Source organism: Typopeltis vanoorti, chromosome 3, assembly GCF_054136105.1.
Source record: "Typopeltis vanoorti isolate ZY-2024b chromosome 3, IOZ_Tvanoo_1.0, whole genome shotgun sequence".
NCBI lineage: Eukaryota > Metazoa > Arthropoda > Arachnida > Uropygi > Thelyphonidae > Typopeltis > Typopeltis vanoorti.
Window position 1 is genome coordinate 56,750,643 of NC_143551.1, and position 21,690 is coordinate 56,772,332.

The following is a 21,690-nucleotide window of genomic DNA, read 5'->3' on the forward strand; positions in this document are numbered from 1 at the left end:
AGGCCTTTAAGGCCCACAACCATCCAAGCATGCTTGGATTTCGTAACCGAAATACGAGGATAGAATGGTCACTCCTATGCCTCAAGGTATTCTTGGCTGTATCTCTGTGTGTTCACGGGGCCGGTTTGCCTGCTTGCGGGATGAAAAACACCAGATAAACTGGCGGAAAAACCCTACTGCCCGCGCCCAAGACCGGCTAACTTGGCTATGGCTGAGGAAAATCCTTCAACTCCTCACGTCTCCGACGGGAATCGAACCTAGGACACTCCTTCCCCAGGCATATGGTTGCGAAGCGCAAAGCCACTAGGCTAACCGCGCAGACAAAATATTATATACAGGCAATAATAACAATCAGGAAGAAGATGTAGCCATGGTATTCAAAATGAAATACGAGGATAACCTTCTTGAATGGCAAGCAACAGAATGATGTGGGAAAATATCAGAATGGGGAACTAGACAATGAGACTGACTTGTGTCTGTGGTCCCACAGAAGGTTCTAATGAAGAAGAAATTTTTTGAGGCATTAGAGAAGGCAGCTGACACAATGATAAAGGAAAAGTTGGTCCTTCTTGGAGATCTAAACAGCAGAGTGGGACATAATTATAACACGTATAAGAATGTTTTGGGAAAATTTGGAGAAAAGAGCAAACTAATATTAATGGTAAGTGCTTGCTGGATTTCTGTTCAGGACATGGACTAGTTATTACTAACACCCTGTTCCAACTTAAATGTGCACAAATTCACATGGAAAGAAGGATGCAAGAAATAATAAAAGTCTCATTGATTATGTTATAGTTGATTGCAGCATTTTCTCAAGACACAAGCGAATACAAAGGATTTCAGATAGGAAATGATTACTATTTAGTTTTGAGCAGGATAAAATTGAATTTTATATTGAAAAGTGGAGTTTATAAGAGAGTTTTAAACCAAATTAAAGTTGAGCAGCTTTCAGAGATGAACTGTAGACACAAATACACAAACATCATTCAAGAAAAAAATGAAAGATTGTGAAAACAAAAATCAAACCTTGGAAATTCAGTGGCAAACCCTGAAGAAAACATCGATTGATTCAGCCAAAGAGGCACGTAGTAAGGTTGTCTATAAGGATAGAAAAATCAGACCTCTATGGTGAACTCAGGAAGTTAAAAAAGCAGTTCTGAAAAAGAAGAAAGCATGCCAAAAGTTCCTAGCAAATAAGTTGGCAGATGCCATAAAAGAATACAGAGAAAAATGAAAGAGAGCTATGCTATGTGTTCAAGTAGCTAAACAAAAATAATGGAAAGACTTTGGTAAGAATACAGAAAATAAATATCAGGAAGGTGGCGAAATTTTTAAAGGCTATTGAAAAAGTTAGAAATGGAGGAAAAAATACTGCAAAAGGAATGAGATAATAAAGGTGACATGAAAACTGAAGATAAAGATATTCTAGATATTTGGAGTAATTACTTTGAAAGATTGCAAAATAAAACAAAGAGTGTCAGCATGGTGATAGAAAACTCCCAACACACACACACACACACACACACACACACACACACACACACACACACACACACACACACACAAACACACAAACAAACTTGAAATTTGGAAACACAGCTGGAGTAGATGAAATTAGATAAGAAATGCTCAAATATGTAGGCAGATATAAAAGTTTTACAGTCTGAATCCATTTCATAATTCATAAGGTCTGGTCAGAGGGTAAAATTCTAGATGATTAGAGTGGAACTATCATAGCACATCTGTAAAAAGAGAAATCAAACTGAATGTGACAATTACAGAGGTATTTCTCTTCTGAGTGAACCATTATAAGATTTATGCAAGTTTACTTGAGAAATGGCTAAGAAAAATTTTTGCAAGGGAAGCTTGGTGAAGAACGTGCTGGATTAGTTGAGAAATCTTGGGAATATAACAAGGATATGTATTTAAGGTATTATTTCTGAGAAAATTCCTATGTTACTCCTCTAATATTATTTCTGACTATTTAGCCTATTTTTGTTTAGGCGTGCCCCTTTGATTGCAGGGCACTCCTAAACAAAAACAGGCTAAATAGCCATAAAAAAATATGTATTTAAGTTTCACAGATCTTGTAAAAGCATATGACAAAGTGCCAAAATGAAAGTGCTTCAAAACATGTCAGTTATATGGTGTAAATGGGACATTATATTGACCAGTACATAGTCTCTATTTAAGCTACATTGGTAGAAAGTCAGCAGTTAGAATTGAAGGAGGTATAGGAAAATGGTTTGATATTAAATCAGGTGCAGGACAAGGATTATCTCCACTGTTATTCATTAGCTATGTGGATCACATTATGAAGGAAAGTGCTATTAAACTTGATATCAAAATTGAAGATGTTAATCTCAGCTCTTTACTTTATGCAGACAATGTTATACTTCTAAATAAATCTGCTACAAGTCTGCAAGATTCCCTGACTAAATTAAATAACTGGTGTAATAAATTTGGTATGAAAATCAGCAGGCAGAAGCATTGAAAATATTAACTGCATTGTGAATGGAGAACCAATAGAACAAGTAAAACATTTCAGCTACTTAGGCACGATTTTTAATGAAGAGTAAATTAAATATGGAAATAGATAACAGAATCAACGAAGTTGGTATGGTAGGAAGTCAACTAAATAAATTTATATGGAATAAGAGAGAGAAATTAGTCGAAGCACTAAATTAGCTGGATATGAGAGCTGGGTTAGAAATAAAACACTTCACCAAAGACTAGAGACCACAGATATGAGAGTCCTGAGAAAGATTAGGGATGTGAACAGATGGCATTAATGGCAATATCGTATTATAAAATGAGGATATTAGGATAGAACTTGACATTGTTAGCAGTGCTAATCTCAGGTGGTATGGTCACTTAAACAGAATGTGACAGGAAAGATTAACAAAACAAATGTTCTCTGTCCAGTTGGCTGGAAAAAGACCCAGAGGAACACCAAGGTATAGATGGATTGATACAGTAAAAAGTTGCTTAGAAGACAGAAATATAAGATGTGATAATATTGGAGTCTTGACAAGTAACTGATTGATTTGGAGGAAAATTGTAGATAGAAAGTTAGTAATGATGTAAGTTTTTCATGTAGTATCATACTTGTACACCCCCTTGAGACTACATGTCAGGAATTTAATGATGATGATGAAGGTGGTGGTGTGTAACCCATTGTGTGGTATGACTAGTATATGCCTATATATGATTTATTGAATTCAACTTTATAATAAGCTGCATTAAAAAGTTACTTTGAGTGTTCAAAGTAACTTTTTAACGATTTTAGATCATTAAAAAGTTTTAAAAGATCATTTTAGAATTTTAAGAATTTTTGAATCCTTTCTTTGGAAAGGAAAGCAACTAGAGGTTTCCAGGCTATTTCTGACCAAGGCTATGTCACAGCATTTTTTTGTGAAAATTTAATGTCTCATGAAACCTAAATGTCTTCACTTTAAAAAGGCCTCGTAAACCTTGCAGTAATCTAGTTTCTGTTTGCAGTCCCAGAATTTTTTCTTATGTTACAGACTGCAATTTAATCTTTACAGCATAACTACCTTAGATTCCTTGCCATTTGTCTGTAAAGCAATCAACAAGATATTGTATTTTTTAAATAATACCATTAAAAAACTTTTGAATATGTATGTTCAAGTATATTTACACTAAGTATAATTACACTAAACCATTTCATGTTATGAATTTTGAAAATAAGCTTACTCCAATATACTACTTGTGCCCTGATTATTAAATACTTAAGGAATTGACAGCATATACTAGAATATAAATTAAATCAAACTTTAATATATACCTTCCAATATTTCGGCAATGTCACGTTGCCATCTTCATGGGAACTTAAGATAAAGGCATGTGCACGCAAGTACTACACAACAGCAAATGAGAAATGAAGCAAGGAAGCTACTGTTTTCCTAAAGTCCTGATGGTGCCCCCTAGTGGGCTATATTAGATGTTCTTGGCCTTTGGGCTGAAGTTCTCCTGATGTATCTTTCCCAAATTTGGGGCAGTCTCATGCATCCAAATTTGTTGAGGTTTGGCATGTTCCTAAGGACTGAGGCTGTAAAGATTAAATTGCAGTCTGTAACATGACAGCACCCCCCCCCTTCCTAGACACACACACACTAGTCACCCACCAACCTGATGGAACCTTGGTTTTCTCAGTTTATAGAAAACCCACCCATACAGGCAGATACATTCACCAACAATTCCCCCCCCCCCCCCACAACAATATGGAGTTATTAAGACACTATTCAACAGGGCTAAACTATTCTGTTCAAATGACAAAGGCCTAACCACTGAACTAAATCACATCCTTAACACTTTCTCAGCGAATGGCTACTCCCCCCCCCAAAAAAAAAAAAAATCCAGAAAATACTAAAACCAGTAATCCACAACCTCCACTCTTCACAAAAAAGATTACTCTAAATCCATCACCATTCCCTACATCCAAGGCACCTCAGAAAAACTCAACAAAATCCTAAAAAAACATGACTTGACCTCTTGTTACAGACCATATAGAACATTGGCATCCCTTATCCACTCCACTAAAGACCAACCACTTCCCTAGACCTACCTGGTGTATACCAGATCCCTTGCAGCTGTAAATTGTCCTATTTTGGCCAAAAGGGGCAGGACAGCAAATATCAGAATCTCAGAACACAAGGACTACATCCGATTTCACCAGTACAGCCACTCTGGGCTTGCAGACCATGCTCTGGATACTCGCCACAGAATAAGGTGGAAGAAAGCCACAGTAACACACTGCAGCAAGTTCAAATATGAAAGACTATTCATGGAATCAGCCTCAGTCCTTAGGAACATGCCAAACCTCAACAAATTTGGATGCATGAGACTGCCCCAAATTTGGAAAAGATACATCAGGAGAACTTCGGCCCAAAGGCCAAGAACACCTAATATAGCCCGCTAGGGGACACCATTAGGACTTTAGGAAAACGGTAGCTTCCTTGCTTCATTTCTCATTTGCTGTTGTGTAGTACTTGCGTGCATGTGTCTTTATCTTAAGTTCCCATGAAGATGGCAACGTGACATTGCCGAAATATTGGAAGGTATATATTAAAGTTTGATTTAATTTATATTCTAGTATACGCTGTCAATTCCTTAAGTATTTAATAATCACGTTTAACTAGTGTATAAGCCTTTCTACAAGAATTACAGTGCCAATTGTAACAAGTGTAACAAATGAAAATTGGTCTTGTTAAACTAATTTTTTTGTTTAATGGTATCTCTGATTTTTATAAGAATGGTAATGACTTGCAAGATATGGAAAATTAAATGTTGTTTCAGAATACTTAACTGTTTGTTTAAAAATTAATCTGTAGATGCAGGGTAGGTTTTAGCCTATAAAAGAGGATGAGAGATAGATAGTGCCACCTGTTGTCATAGACAGAAATTACTTCTTGGAATATCTGAAATTTGAGAGTATTTCCGTGCAAACTAACTTTTGGAAGGGATAAACAGTCTATGAAGAAATTAATTTAATTAATTACATAAGATACTATCAACTGGTTGAAAATAAAACTTCTTTGTTATATTCATTGGAGACTGTGCGATCGAATAACTTATTTTATTATTATTTGACACCCCCAGGGGGTCCAAGGACTCATCGAGCGAAAAAAAAGGCTTAGAAAAGGTTCTTTTAGTCGGCGACTAGAATCTAACGGGTGACACTCTTCGGACGATCTAATGCTGAGAAGTGCAGACACCACCTCCACTGCGCTACACAGGCTCTAAACTTGATAGTGAATGATAGTGAATAACTTGATAATGAATGAAATGATATTTAAAAATGGGGAAAAAAAACTGTAAATTATATAAAGAAAGTAAGGTAATACATTTTGAATGCATGTAGAACGAGGTTGAAAATTTACTCGCTACCTGTGTCTGATAACTTGCCTATTTTGAGTGGATTTCTGGATCCCACTCATAGTTATGTCCACTACTTACATATCTATATTCTGTACTATTGTTGAGAAAAGTTAGCAATAACATAAACTTAATTATGGTAGCTTACATAAATTTTATTATTATTATTATTAACATCTGACCAGCATGGAGTCAGAGACTCATCGCAGGATGTACATACTCTTGAGCACAATGCTCATCCAACCATGCTTTAAACTGATTCAATGTGTCTACATTCACAATAGACTCAGGCAATTCATTCCACTCACCAACCATTCTCCAAGCAAAGAACCATCTCCTCACTCCTTTGCTCACACCCTTCTTATACAGTTTCCATCAAAAATCTCTTTCATGTCAACCTGATAGCAACCCCTGACTAGCTTATATGTCTCAATCTGTCCTTGTACTCCACATTCCAAATACCCTTTCCAACATATCCTCATCACATGAAAACCTGACGACCAAATCTGTGCACAGTAATCCATATGAGGCCTGAATAAGGTCTTGTACAATGGCATCATAACCTCTCTATTTCTGCATGTCGGCATCCTCTGCATCATTGCCATTATCTGATGTGACGTCTTCACAACCTATGCAATGTGGCCCCTGAATTTCAGGTCCTTGTCTCCCATCACTCCTAGATTTCTTACCTCCTCTACTTCCTTAAAAGTTTTCCCACCAAGTGTATACTTGGCATCCCATCATTGCTCACCAAATCTCAAAACCTTACACTTGGCAACATTGAACTGATAGTTCCACTTACCTGCCCATTCATATAATCTATTCAAGTCCTCTTGCAAGGCCATAACATCCACTTGACTCTGCATTGCTCTCCCAGTTTTGCATCATCTAACTGCTACATATCACTAGTTAAACCCATCCCAATATCATTAATACAAATTGAATGACAATGGTCCCAAAACTGACCCCTGCAGTACACCACTAGTGACCTTTCTCTTTTGGATACTGCACCTCAATATACGACTTTCTGATACCTATCTGGCAGCCAGTTACTGATCCAACTCAGAAGTCTGTTATCCAATCCCATCTGTTTCAATTTATTTAACAGCTTGTCATGTGGTAGTCTATCAAAAGCTTTTGCAAAATCCAAGTACACCACTGTATATGCATCTCCCCTGTCCAACTCTCTTTTCTGTATCCCACCTCTCATCAGTCTCTCCCAGTACCTTCACCACATATCCAGATATACAGACTGGCCTATAATTTGAAGCTACAGCCTTATCATCACTTTATTGCAGTGGAACAATTTTATCCTCCTTCCATTCCGTTGGAACCTGTGCAACAATTTTATCCTCCTTCCATTCCCTTGGAACTGTGCTGTTGGAAGACTTTTTATTAAACAGGCATGCCAATGCTACTGCCAATTCCCTTAAGATGCGTGGTGATATGTCATCAAATCCTATCTCCTTACTGACATCAAGTTTATTTATTTCCTCAAATACCTCCTGCTCACTCACAATTAAGCCATCCTCTCCTAGGTCCTCTACACTAAAGTTCCTCATGATTCTATATTGGTCAGAATGAAATACCCTTATAAACTGATCACTGAATACTTCAACAATGTCTTCTGCAGCAGTTGCCGTTCTACTACTTTCATCCATTAACATCATCTTACCATGATCATTCTTCCTTCTACTTGCCACATTTGCCACATATCTAAAAAAAAAAAACTAGGATTTTTCTGGCTTGATTTGCCAGTTTCTGTTCATACTCTATTTTTGTTTTCCTTACTAACTTTCCTAACTAACTTGTTCTTTATACCCTTCATGTAACTGATTAATACCATTATTCATCTTGTACTGCCTCCAAAATACCTTCTTCTTCCAGATTTCATGCTTAAGGTCCTCATTCATCCATTTTACACTTACCTTATTCAGCCCTTTTAGCCTTCAGAATACATTCACACATTGATGCTGTTATGTATTTCTTTGTCCCCATGCAGCATTTATTTCCTTACTACTCAACTCCTCATTCCATGTTATAGCTCCAAGCTGTCTTCTAAGCTTGTCATAATCACCAGCCTTATAGTTCCACATATATCCTTTCTTCACAAAAGTCTGCATATGACCAGCCACAACACAGCTGATCACTTTATGATCACTTTCACCAACTGGAGGAAAGTGTGAAACCCTTCTCACAATTACATCCTCTGATAATATGATCAAATCTAGAACTCTCAATCGTTGCATGCCCTCCTTTACGTGCTGCCTGATATAGTTATCTCTCAAGAAATTCATTTTCCTTATTCCCAAATGCTATCTCTTCATTCCAATCTATACCACCGTTATTAAAATCACCCATAATAATTACCTTTCCTTTGTTCACTAATCCACATTCTCAGGCCTATAGCAACATCCAACTAAATATGTCTTCCCCCTCAACTTCCACGTTTCACCACAGTGCCTCATAACATTTGCTATTTTCCTCTTTCATGTCTACCTTATGTGGACTTTATTCTCTTGCTATCATCAGCAACACTCCCCCTCCCTTCTTGCCCTTTCTATCATGAAAAATACTGTATCCTTCCATTTCTATTCCTGTTATGATTTCATCTTCATTCAACCATGTTTCAACCATTCCAATGATTTTGGGGCAAATAAACTCAATCACTGAAACTATTTTATCCCCCTTATTTCTGATACTTCTGGCATTTATAAACAAATACAGCAATTCATTTTTAGGTCTATAACCAGTCCTATCCAAGCCACATGTAGGTTGTGATTTCCCCACCACACCTGCCCAATCACCTTTATCACCACATATATCTTCTCAGTCTTAACTTCCCCACCCACCATTGCAATATACTCCATATTCATACACACATTCACTGCTACTTTCAACATCCACTCTCCCTATGCTATATCTCCCTATCCACCTGGGCTCCTCTCCCCATTTTCATTCTCTCATCTCTCACACTACTACTGTTTCCACTGCCAAGCACTTCTATCTCTTCAATATCACTCTCCTGATTTTTTCCTTCATCTTTTTCTTCTGATCTCTTGCATGCATCACACACCATACTTCCATCCAGCAACACTTTGTCCAGTACACTCCCTCCCTCTGAGGACTTATTGCAGGAGGGCACGCTACACTGCACAACCCAAGGTCTACACCTATCCATCATCTACACACTAAGCTGTCTACCACCCACTAATAGTATGGTTGTCTGTATGCCAGATGAAAACAAGAATTTCCTGCAGAAAAAAGTCTGCTGCCTCCATATCAGATTGGCATATCATCAGCAACACTCCCCCTCCCTTCTTGCCCTTTCTATTTTTACTTTCAATTGATAAAGTCCATATAAAGATCCCTGTCTTGATGACAAAAATCATACTCAGATTTTGTTTATCTGAATGATGCATTGTCTTAACATTCTGGCATGGAACTCTTACATACTACACATAATATATAATTGCCGGCCTGGTTGGCCGAGTGGTTAGTGTATCTGCTCTCCAGCCAAAAGGCTGCAGGTCTGAATCCCGCCGTGGGCATGGATGTCTGTGATTGTCTGTGAAAGTGGTGGTGGTGGTTGTGGGTGGTAGATGCCGTTGGTGTAGTTGCGGTTCATTGTAGTTTGTGGATTGTGTGAGTGGTGAAGATAGAGAGTTGTAGAGTAGATGTACTCCCTCGATGAGTTTTTAGACTCCCTGGAGGTTTCACGTAACAATAATAATATAATATATAACATATACTATATACACATAATACTACACAACAGAATTTGTATATAAACATTATAATGGTCAAGGAATCTGTTGTAAGTTCCTTAAATTATTCTAATGATACATGAGAAAGAATTATATTGACTTGACTACTAATCTTTGAAAAAATAGTGAATTCAGGCTTTCAGTGTTTTATTTTCCTACTTTGTTCTTCCATTATGAAAAGAGCATAAATCATAATTCCTTGGTCATAAAACATTTCATAATTGATCAGCAAATATTAACTGATTTCAACTCCCATCTCTTAAAGCATTATTAGTTATATAATGATGGAAATTAAGAATGAGAGTTAGTCTCCTATTGATTCAGTTCTTGATTACTAATTCTGGTGGAAATGAATGACTTGATGGTAGCAGCTATGATGAATCAATGTTTCCTCAATAAAATGGCTACCATCTCTTTCCATCTTTTAAAAATAAGCCCTGTAAATTCAAAAAGCTATTAAGCTTGACCAGAGTTAGCTTACAAACATCCATGATTTATATGAAATTTGAACAGTCTTTTCAGTGAATGAATGATCACTTTTAACTTGAGTCACTGAGACTAATATTTGCAGTAACAATTACTAAGAAGAGTTAAGTATATGGACTGCCAACAACTCATCATCATCATAGTTTATTCACAATATGATGCAATGTGAAAAGGGAAAGGAGGTTTACATCAAAAATTAAGATTGCAAATTATGGTCTTCCAAGTCTCTCTATCTTGAACCAAATGGTAGATGTCAAATGGAGTTTTACTGTTTGGTTTATCGATGGTTTTACAGATGTATTGCCAAAATTGTTTGCATGGTCTTCCTCTGTGGTGATTGCCATCTTCTGGTTTGTACAGGATGAGTAATTCCAAAAAGAGCGAGACTTCAGGATGTCTGAGTTGATGTCCAAGCCATCTGAGTTATAATTTTTTGCTGTATTGACAAGTGGTGCTTGCTTAGCCAGATTTAGCACAGTAGAGTTAATGACATGGTCCATCCAAGTGTATCCAAGGATCAGTCTGAGACGTAGTTCTGAAGGAATTAATTAGACCTATAGTTTTTTTGGTGCTTATTGTCCAGATTTGAGAGCCATACAAAAAGATAGATCTGCTGATTGCATGGTTATAGTCTTCATTTGGTCTTTAATGATATTAATGATGATTTCCAGATGGCATGGAGTTTGTTATGGAAGACAAGAGCCAGCTGTTTATGTTTTCTAATATCATTTTCTGTATTGCTGATATATGATCCAAGATATTGAAAGTCTTTTCCTCCTTCTAAGGGTCTGTTGTTGATATGAAGTATAAGATTTTCATAAGCTATTGAAAATACTTTGGACTTTTGATCTTCAGACCAATAAGTTTAGTCTGGGCCTCTAGTAGACTGATATGTTTTTTGTGCATTTGTTGATTCTGTATCAATAAGTACAATGTCATCATCAAAGCTAAGATGTTATTTGCATGGTGTGGGTGGATGTTCTAATGGTAAAAGCCAAGATGGAAGATGTAGTCCAAGTATACCAAGAACAAATAAGTGCTAGTAAATCACCTTGCAGGAATCCTGTTGTCACCAGAAAGGATTCAGATGTTTCTGTTTTTAAAGATTACTGTAGCATTGTAATCTTTATAAGGTATTTAGATTGCTTGTATCATTTTTGAGGCAAGACCACAGAAGTTGAGTATTTTAAGCATTGCTTTTCTATTAATATATCAGAGACTTTTTTTGAAGTCTATAAAGGTTAAAATGAGTGGTAGGTTAGGCAAACTCACAGCTGGCCAACAACTATGTTGGATAAATCCTAAACACTGCCTGCATTGATGTACCCTTCTGAAAAAGGTGCTCTTTGAAGTCAGCAATATCATCATCATGATACATGCAATGCATAAGTTACAATTCGTTTTGAAAGTTTATTTTTCACTAGGTTAGACTATGATAAATTTAGTTTAATCCTTTATCCCAGTGAGAGCAAACAAAGTTTGCACCTGAAAATATCTTCAGGACTGAATATAGTGTTCTACTATCTTACCTGGGTAAGTAGTACAACATCAGGCAACTCGTAGCAAAGGTGGAGCAAGCTATCAACACTCCTATCCCAGCATCTCCCATAAAGCAAAACACATCTCCTTGTGGCATTAAGGGATTAGCCACTACCCAGACTAGTTTCGACCTTTATTGAGGTCTCATCAGCGGGAGCCAGGCCCAGAGTTGGAGATACCAGGCAGAAGCAGTAGCAAGTCTTTACCTATAGGAGTTGCCAAAAGGTTTGCCACCTTTTTTTTTATTAAATTACTCTGGATTTAGAGAAAGATGTTGAAAGTTTATTTTTCACTAGGTTAGACTATGATAAATTTAGTTTAATCCTTTATCCCAGTGAGAGCAAACAAAGTTTGCACCTTAAAATATCTTCAGGACTGAATATAGTGTTGTACTATCTTACTTGGGTAAGTAGTACAACACCGGGCAACTCGTAGCAAAGGTGGAGCAAGCTATCAACACTCCTATCCTAGTATCTCACATAATGCAAAACACATCTCCTTGTGGATATGTATACTGTTATGCATTAAGGGATTGGCCACTACCCAGACTAGTTTCGACCTTTATTGAGGTCTCTTCAGTGGGAGCCAGGCCCAGAGTTGGAGATACCAGGCAGAAGCAGTAGCAAGGTCATCTTTATCTATAGGAGTTGCCGAAAGGTTTGCCACCTTTTTTTTATTAAATTACTCTAGATTTAGAGAAAGATGTTGAAAGTTTATTTTTCACTAGGTTAGACTATGATAAATTTAGTTTAATTTTTTATCCCAGTGAGAGCAAACAAAGACCTCAATAAAGGTCGAAACTAGTCTGGGTAGTGGCCAATCCCTTAATGCATAACAGTATACATATCCGCAAGGAGATGTGTTTTGCATTATGGGAGATACTGGGATAGGAGTGTTGGTAGCTTGCTCCACCTTTGCTACGAGTTGCCTGATGTTGTACTACTTACTTAGGTAAGATAGTACAACACTATATTCAGTCCTGAAGATATTTTAAGGTGCAAACTTTGTTTGCTCTCACTGGGATAAAGGATTAAACTAAATTTATCATAGTCTAACCTAGTGAAAAATAAACTTTCAACATCTTTCTCTAAATCCAGAGTAATTTAATAAAAAAAAGGTGGCAAACCTTTTGGCAACTCCTATAGGTAAAGACTTGCTACTGCTTCTGCCTGGTATCTCCAACTCTGGGCCTGGCTCCCACTGATGAGACCTCAATAAAGGTCGAAACTAGTCTGGGTAGTGGCCAATCCCTTAATGCCACAAGGAGATGTGTTTTGCTTTATGGGAGATACTGGGATAGGAGTGTTGATAGCTTGCTCCACCTTTGCTACGAGTTGCCTGATGTTGTACTACTTACCCAGGTAAGATAGTACAACACTATATTCAGTCCTGAAGATATTTTCAGGTGCAAACTTTGTTTGCTCTCACTGGGATAAAGGATTAAACTAAATTTATCATGCAATTCGTTTTATTAGAATGGTATTATTAGCATATTAATAAGTTTTTCCTTTTATATTGTTTAGGGAGTGTACATGTTAAAAGTGGTTATACTTTTTATGTATTTGGTGTTCATACATTCAGTACTTAATAAGTAATTTCAATACTTTTAATATTAAAATGCCTTTAATTGTTCACTAAAAATTTTTTGGAGTAGATGTTATTATGATATCAGTAATTTTGACTTTTAGGTGCAATGTTGGGGATATAGTACTTCTTTGTTATGATGAGAAGCATGAAAATTATATGGTATTTGTACTGGGACCAATTCTCCATTTTCTTAACACTGAGTGCCTAGAAATTCTGGGGCTAAAAACTGGTAAGTTTCTGGTATGAATTCCATTACACTGACAGCATGTTAGCTTTTATTATTATTACAGTAAACTCTCACCACAACGAACTCATGGGGACTGCATGAATATTTTGTTGTAGTTTATAGTTTCCTTTTGTGAATTTCCTATAATACTAATAAAATAGTATCATGTCCCTAAGATTTTAGTTAGAAATTTTCCTGATAGTTTGTTATAATAGTGTTTGCTTTAGTGAGAGGCAACTGTCATCTATCCAGTGTGTGGTGGTTATCTGATTTGTTAAGCAAAATCACTCCATTTTTATCACCATTCTTTATGCCACACTCATATACATATTGTTAAATCCTGATAACCAAGAATGTAATAATTTCAGTTATCATGGTGTAACAAGAAAATAAAAATATAAAATCCTATGTAAGTAGCGAATACAAAATATTTAAAGACAGAAAATATGCTTGCATCCAAGTAAAATAAATATAGCAGAAATTGTTTGTTTAACTAAATAATAAAAAAGGGAATCTTATTACAAAAAAGGATATGGAAAAGAAAAATAAGTTAAGTAAGACAAAGAAGATTAGAGATAAGAATTTGTATGTGAGAGTCTAGTTTAACACTTGAAAAGAGGAGATTAAAATATTCAAGTAAATTCTATAAAGGGGATTAATTTAGTATAGAGGCTAGCTTAAAACAAATGACGATCACTCAAGGTCAATTCCTGAAGTGATGAGACGTCGTCATGTGAGAGTCACGTGCAAGGAACCGTAGCATGTTTTTTGGGCAGAAAAACATGACTTTAATTGGTGAGTGAGATCAACTCCAGTAAGGGGGGAAGAAAAGAAATTGAAGAAGGTGCCAATAGGGGCCATGCAGATAAAAGGGTTAGGATTCCCCCCCCTCCCCCCCACATACACACGGCTTTTTTTTTCCTCAGAGTTTCTTCACAAAATCTTCGTATAGGTAACACGAGGTTTTCCTGAGTGATGGCGTAGGAGTTATCTCCGTCCGACACAACAAGGAAACAAAGTGTGCAGGAATTCGATTCCGTATTCCTATTACAAGAGACGAGGAACGCCGTATAGTTACAAGAAGGAAAATATTGTCTATGTATCTCATCATCCAGTACTGGTATCGAGGGAAAGAAAATCCATACAGAAATCCGTGCTGATGTGATGAGTTCCATAGTGATAGAATAGAGGATCCTGTTTGTGTCCTTTATTCAAGCACGAAAGGTATAGATCGTGAAAACCAGGGTTCATCCTAGAAAGGTACTGTAAAATCTTGTATCAATTGAAATTGCATATAATTGCAATCATTGTTAATTACTGGACAGTCGGAGATATAGTAGGACTTTAGTACAAATCAGAGTAGAATGAGAGTAAACTAGTTTATATTATTGATAAGCATTCATGTGCTAGAGATTTATGTATGCACATGGTATTTCATATGAGAGTGTCTTAAAGGTCAAATGTATTCATGGGCATAGCGAAAGGATAGTTTATCCTATATTGTTTTGTTATGTAAGTTAGACAAGGTAAACTGAATATAAACGTTAATGTCCATGGTATTATAGCAATATAGAGCATTCTGACTGGTATAAAGTTAAGTAAAGTGTTATTTTGTTCCGGGATTATATGTGTATATTTATATGTATAAATATACACATATAAATATACACATATTTATATGTGTATATTTATATACACATGTAAACATGTAAATATTTATATACTGTTATGATGGCATGATCGCAAATTCCCACATAGGATTTTGCCCTAATACTTGTATTTTGCTTGTGTAATCTTGTAATTTTATTCTTAGTATTGAATTGTGTTTTATATAATAGAAATTGAATTGTACCATGTTTGAGATCTTAAATAAACTTTTGTTCATCAATAATACAGTTGTCTAAAATTGCTGCCTAATGCACCACTTGAAAAAACATACGAACCTAATCACGCGGGAAATTAATGTGTTAAGTTACGAGATGAAGGGTCGTGACTGCTTAATAGTTTCACACCCAGACATATTTTTGTAATTGCTCCTTGTTTTTGAGTTATATATCTTAAACGAAATGTCCTGAAAGGCGCAGTATAATATAAATATTAGGGACACTAAGGGGAGGAAAAGGGTCAAAGGGTGGGGTGCTTAAGGGTCAAAGCTGTATAACTGAGAGGAGACCTCCACATAGCCTTTAAAGGAATGCGGAGAACCGACCAGGGCTTCTGACCTAATGTCCAATCCTCACCTTCTCGTGGTGCACCCTGTTGGGTATCTACTTTGATACTGAACAGACGAGGATGGGCTGGCAATTTGGGATTTAGCCGACCAAATTGTATTCTTATTGGTTAAACCAAAATAAAAAATGATGGTACAACATGACAAAATTTCATGCCGGCTGGGGCGTCGCCCGGTTAAACAAGGCCCCCGTTGTTTTCGCCAGGGAACCAGGGCGAAAAGCAAAAAGTCAGCTACTGGAACAAATCTGAAAACAAACCCCAACTCAACATCACCAGAGTTAAAGATCGGTACTATCAATGTAAGAAGCCTGAATGGCAAAGAAATGGAGCTAGCTGAGGAATTAGATAAGTACCAGATCGACATAATAGGGGTGACTGAAACAAAAAAGACCAAAACTGGTGAGATCTTTCTGAGCAATAAGTACAAAATGTTATATTCAGGCAATAACAATCAAGGAAAAGAAGGAGTAGCCATAGTATTCAACACAAAATACGAGGCTAATCTTCTTGAATGGCAGTCAGTCTCAAGTAGAGTAATGTGGGCAAATATGAGAATGGGGAACTGGACAATGAGACTTATTTGTGCCTATGGTCCCACAGAAGGTTCTACTAAGGTAGAAGTGGAGGAATTTTTTGAGGCTTTAGAAAAAGCAACTGACACAATGAAAAAGGAAAAGTTGGTCCTTGTTGGGGATCTAAATAGTAGAGTAGGAAATGATTGTGAGACATACAAAAATATTTTGGGAAAATTTGGAGAAAAGAGCAAAGCTAATAATAATGGCAAATATCTGTTGGATTTCTGCTCAGGACATGGACTGGTTATTACTAACACCATGTTCCAACATAAAAATGTGCACAAATTCACATGGAGAGAAGAGGCTAGGAATAAGAAAAGTCTCATTGACTATGTTATTGTTGATAGTGATGTTTTCTCCCTGGTGCAGGACACCAGAGTGTACAGAGGATTTGAAATTGGAAGTGATCACTATTTAGTCTTGAGCAGGATAAAATGGAATTTCATATTGAAAAGAATAACATGTAAGAAAGTTTTAAAGCGAATAAAAGTTGAGCAGCTCTCAGATGTAAACTGTAGACTAAAATACAGAAATATTATTGAAAAGAAAATGAAAGAGTTTGAGAACAGGAATCAAACCTTGGAGACTCAGTGGCAAACTCTGAAGGAAACATTGATTGATTCTGCCAGAGAGGCATGTGGTGAGGTTGTGTGCAAAGATAAAAAAATCAGAACTCCCTGGTGGACACAGGAAGTTAAAGAGGCAGTGAAGGAAAAGAAGAAAGCATATCAAAAGTTCCTGGCAAATAAGTCAGCTTGTGCTCTTAGAGAATACAGAGACAAATGCAAGAATGCTAAACACTGTAAAACTAGCTAAACAAAAGTTATGGGAGAACTTTGGCAACAATATAGAAAATAAATATCAAGAAGGTGGCAAAATATTCTGGAGGTTGTTGAAGAAGTTTAGGAATGGAGGAAAGAGTGCTGTAAAAGGAGTTAGAAATGATAAAGGTGACATGAAAACTGAAGAAAAAGATGTCCTTGAAGTATGGAGTAATTACTTTGAAAAACTGCTAAATGAAACAAGCAGTGATGACAGCACAGTGATAAAAAACACTGACCAGGCATGCAGTCAGGAATACATATCCATACTTGAAGTAGAAAAAGCCATCAAAGGCTTGAAATGTGGAAAGGCAGCAGGAGTAGATGATATTCGACCAGAAATGCTGAAGTATGGTGGTATAAGAGTCTTACAGTGGCTGCACTGCATAGTTCAGAAAGCCTGGACAGAGGGACGAATTCCCGATGATTGGAGTAGAGCTCTCATAGTACCCATATATAAAAAGGGAAATAAAACTGAATGTGAGAATTACAGAGGTATTTCCCTACTGAGTGTTCCTGGCAAGATCTATGCAAGTATACTTGAGAAACGGTTGAGAAGAATTGTGGAAGAAAAGCTTGGTGAAGAACAAGCTGGATTCAGGCCAAATAGAGGCTGTCAGGATCAGATCTTCACTTTACGACAAATAGTTGAGAAAGCATGGGAATATAACAAAGACCTGTATTTAAGTTTTGTCGATTTGGAAAAGGCATATGACAAGGTGCCAAGAGAGAAGCTATTCAATACGCTGCAGTTATATGGTGTCAATGGGGCATTATATCAAGCAATACTTAGTCTTTATTTGAGTTGTGAGTCAGCAGTTAGTTGAAGGAAGTACAGGAAGATGGTTTAATGTTAAATCTGGTGTGAGACAAGGATGTACATTATCCCCTCTGTTATTCATTATCTATATGGATCACATTATGAAGGAATGTGGTATTAAACCTGATATCAAAATTGGAGATGTTAATGTCAGCTCTTTGCTTTATGCAGATGATGTTATACTTCTAAATAAATCCACTACAAGTCTGCAATATTCTCTGACTAAATTGAATAGCTGTTGTAATAGATATGGTATGAAAGTCAGCAATAAAAAGACAAAGACAATGAAAATAGGCAGAATCATTGAAAATGTCAACTGTGTTGTGAATGGAGAACCTGTGGAACAAGTAAAACATTTCAGCTACTTAGGCACAATTTTTACTGAAGATGGTAAACTAAATATAGAAATAGACAACAGAATCAGCAAAGCTGGTATCGTGGGAAGTCAATTGAATAAATTCATATGGAATAAGAAAGAAATTAGTCGGAACACTAAATTAGCTGTATACAAGACTGTGTTCAAACCAATTTTAACTTATGGATCTGAGAGCTGGGTCAGAAGTAAAACACTTGACCAAAGACTAGAGACCGCAGATATGAGAGTCCTGAGAAAGATTAGAGGCGTGAACAGATGGCATCAATGGCAATATCATATTAAAAATGAGGATATTAGGAAAGAACTTGACATTGTCAGCATCCAGGAATGCGTTAGCAGAGCTAATCTCAGATGGTATGGTCACTTAAATAGAATGGGAGAAGAAAGATTAGCAAAACAAGTGTTCTCTGCCAGGTTGGCAGGAAAACGACCCAGAGGAAGACCAAGATATAGGTGGATTGATACGGTACAAAGTGCCTTAGACGATAGAAATATAATATCTGATAATGTTGGAGTCTTGACAAGTAACAGACTGATTTGGAGGAAAATTGTAGATAGGAAGTTAGTAATGATGTAATTTTTTCATGTAGTACTGTCATATCCTGTACACCCCTTGAGGGTACATGGCAGGAATTTGATGATGATGATGATGATGATGAGGGGAGGAAAAGCTTAAATATTTGAATTTTGTAATATCTCGTGCATAGTTAAGTTTTGAATAAAGATATAATAGAGATTCACTTGAAGGGATAAAAGAAAGTTTAATAATCGTAGCTAGGGACACAACAATATTACAATTTAAATTTATTTAGTGCAAATACAGCAGTTATCTTTGCATGCATTTCATATATCTACAAATAGTTTTCACATATCTACAATTTCACATATCTACAAATAGTTTTTCGTTTGCGCATGGATTTCAGTTAATCATTTGCTAAGCATGGGTTGAATAGGTGACATATCGGAAGCTAAGAAGTTTCGTATGATGTCTCTAAACAAAGAAGACCAAAGTAAACAGTTTATAGCTAAGGAATTGAAATGGTCTCAAGCAGGCATGAATAGAGTATTGAGACAATATTCTAATAACTGTAGTTTTCAAAATGATCACTTCAACATTGGCCCAAAAGTAATAACTACATCAAGAGATGAAAGGAGATTGAAGAATATTGTGAAGAAAAATCACTTCTGAAGTGGGAGGTATTTTCACAGGAGATGGAAAGCACTAGGTGTGAATTTTGTCTAAATCTATGGCATTGAGACGACTTCACAAATTGGGTTTTAAATCATGTGTGGCTAAGACGAAGCCACTTATGACTTCTAAGCAAAAGGCAGCTAGAGTACGAAGACATAAGCAAAGACTGTTGTGGGGTAAAGTGGACTGGAAAAGGTACTTTTTAAATATTAGAGTATGTTTTGTGTGTCCCATGGTCATCAAGGGATATGTGTTTGGCATCTTCAGCAAAAAAGCATTTGATAAAGAATGCATGAAACGTTTGGTAAAATTTACAACTTCTGTCATGGTATGGGTTTGTATAAGTGCAGAGGGTCCAGGTAGGCTGTATATTGTGTACAAAAGAGTCAATTCCAAAGTATACCAAGAAATTCTTGAGCATTTTATGTTACTGGCATTGGAAGATTTATAAATGTGTGATGGTGATTTCCTTGTTCAGCAAGATTCAGCCTCTTATCACACTTCCAAGACTACTACTAGATGACTGCAAGAAAGGAAATTCAATGTAATGTTTTCAAGTAAACCCTATTGAAAATTTGTGGGGAATTATGAAGAAAAGTCCTCAAGAAGTTACTCCAAGAGACAAAAATGAACTGTTTCTAGTCTACAAACCATATGGACATGTTTTGGTAAAAAAGACTGTGAGCCGCTAGTAAATAATAGCCCAACCATTTACATACGATCATAAAAGTTAAGGAGGATGCAACAAAGTACTAATTATCGTGTTTTTCCCTTTGACTGTAATTTTTGCACATTTATTTTCACATTATTCTAATAGTTTGGGCCACATAAAAAATTATTCAAATTTTGTGAATGTTTTCAAATAACAGTTTACTTATAATTTGTATTACATTTTTATGCATTTACAGTTATATAATCTACAAAGTACATACATTTAGATTATGCTAATTAATATTTGGTAGTAATGATTTTCTATGCAATAAATTAGAATTGCAAACCATTCAACACATTTTCTTTGATTATTCTAATTTTTTCATTTGGAGGTGTATGCCTTTCCACAATTAAACATTATTATGGTTACTTGCCTCTAGATATTGTTGTATCTTGTCTTATATTCTTCAAATCCAAATGACTAAACCTATGCACAGCAGTATAGATATGTTCTAGTTGTGCCTTCTAAAATATGATAATGATTTCTTCGTCTCTACTCATTAATGTGTTTTTATCATTGTACAGTGCATATCACTTTTGCAATGTATTCCATGAATTCCAAATTCCTGTTCATAATCACTCCTAAAATTCCTGCCTTTTCTTTAAAAGATTTTTAAAAGATGGTCAGGTGCATCATCACACATTCTAGACAATTATTTAAGAGTGCTACTAGTCAGTAATATTGATCACAGTGAGAAAAACAAAGGATCTTTCAGTGTTCAATAAGGCTTATTCTGGGGCCCACTTGACTTGAGCTATTATTTGAAAAGCAGAGTTGGCTGGTTTCTTAAAAGGTGAGATATCCCATGTATTTAATCATGGAAAAATAACCCACATTACTTGTCTCAGAGGCATGAGATCACTGTCATCTGAGAAGGCTTGCACAAAACAAAACAAAACTTCCTATGTGCAACAATTGACCAAAACATTTAATGAAGACTGTTCATGACCCAAATCTCACTGAACTATGCACAAGGAATTGAAGAGGATCGATATTGGCAGTCACATGCCTATATACGGAAACTACTTATTTCTGCTAAGAACCAGAAAGTTTGTCTACAGTGTTTTCAGGAATGCTGTGACTGGACACTGGAAAACTGGGGGGGGTCATGGTACACTTTGTTCTCTATCTAATATTGCTAGAAGGTCAGGTGTCCTGCAAGAAATAGCTGAACAGTGTTGCCAGTGAAGTCCATCATGCAGTGTTGACTTTTTACCCAGCAGATGATGTTTGATTCATGGAGAACAATGTTACTGTCAATCACATAAGAATTGTTCAACAATGGTTTAGCAAGCATGACAGTGACTTCCACCATCTTCCCTCAAGACCACAAAGTCCAGATCTGAACACCATTGAGAATGTATGGGACATGTTAGAAAAACAGATCTAGGAACAAGGTCCTCTTCTATCAAATTTGAACCATTTAAATTAATACTTCTAATTCAGTGTCCTGTATGCA

General features: G+C 36.3%; 1 protein-coding gene across 3 annotated transcripts in view; it reads left to right on the plus strand.

Annotated features, from left to right (window-relative positions):
• The window catches only part of LOC150108169 (RB1-inducible coiled-coil protein 1-like), a 611,254-nt gene that overhangs the window by 517,748 nt on the left and 71,816 nt on the right, over positions 1-21,690 (plus strand). For all 3 annotated transcript variants that reach the window (XM_090390625.1, XM_090390624.1, XM_090390626.1), the window contains one exon: positions 13,379-13,506. In XM_090390625.1, coding sequence (XP_090246751.1) covers positions 13,379-13,506 — 128 coding nt within the window. The remainder of the gene's footprint in view (positions 1-13,378; positions 13,507-21,690) is intronic.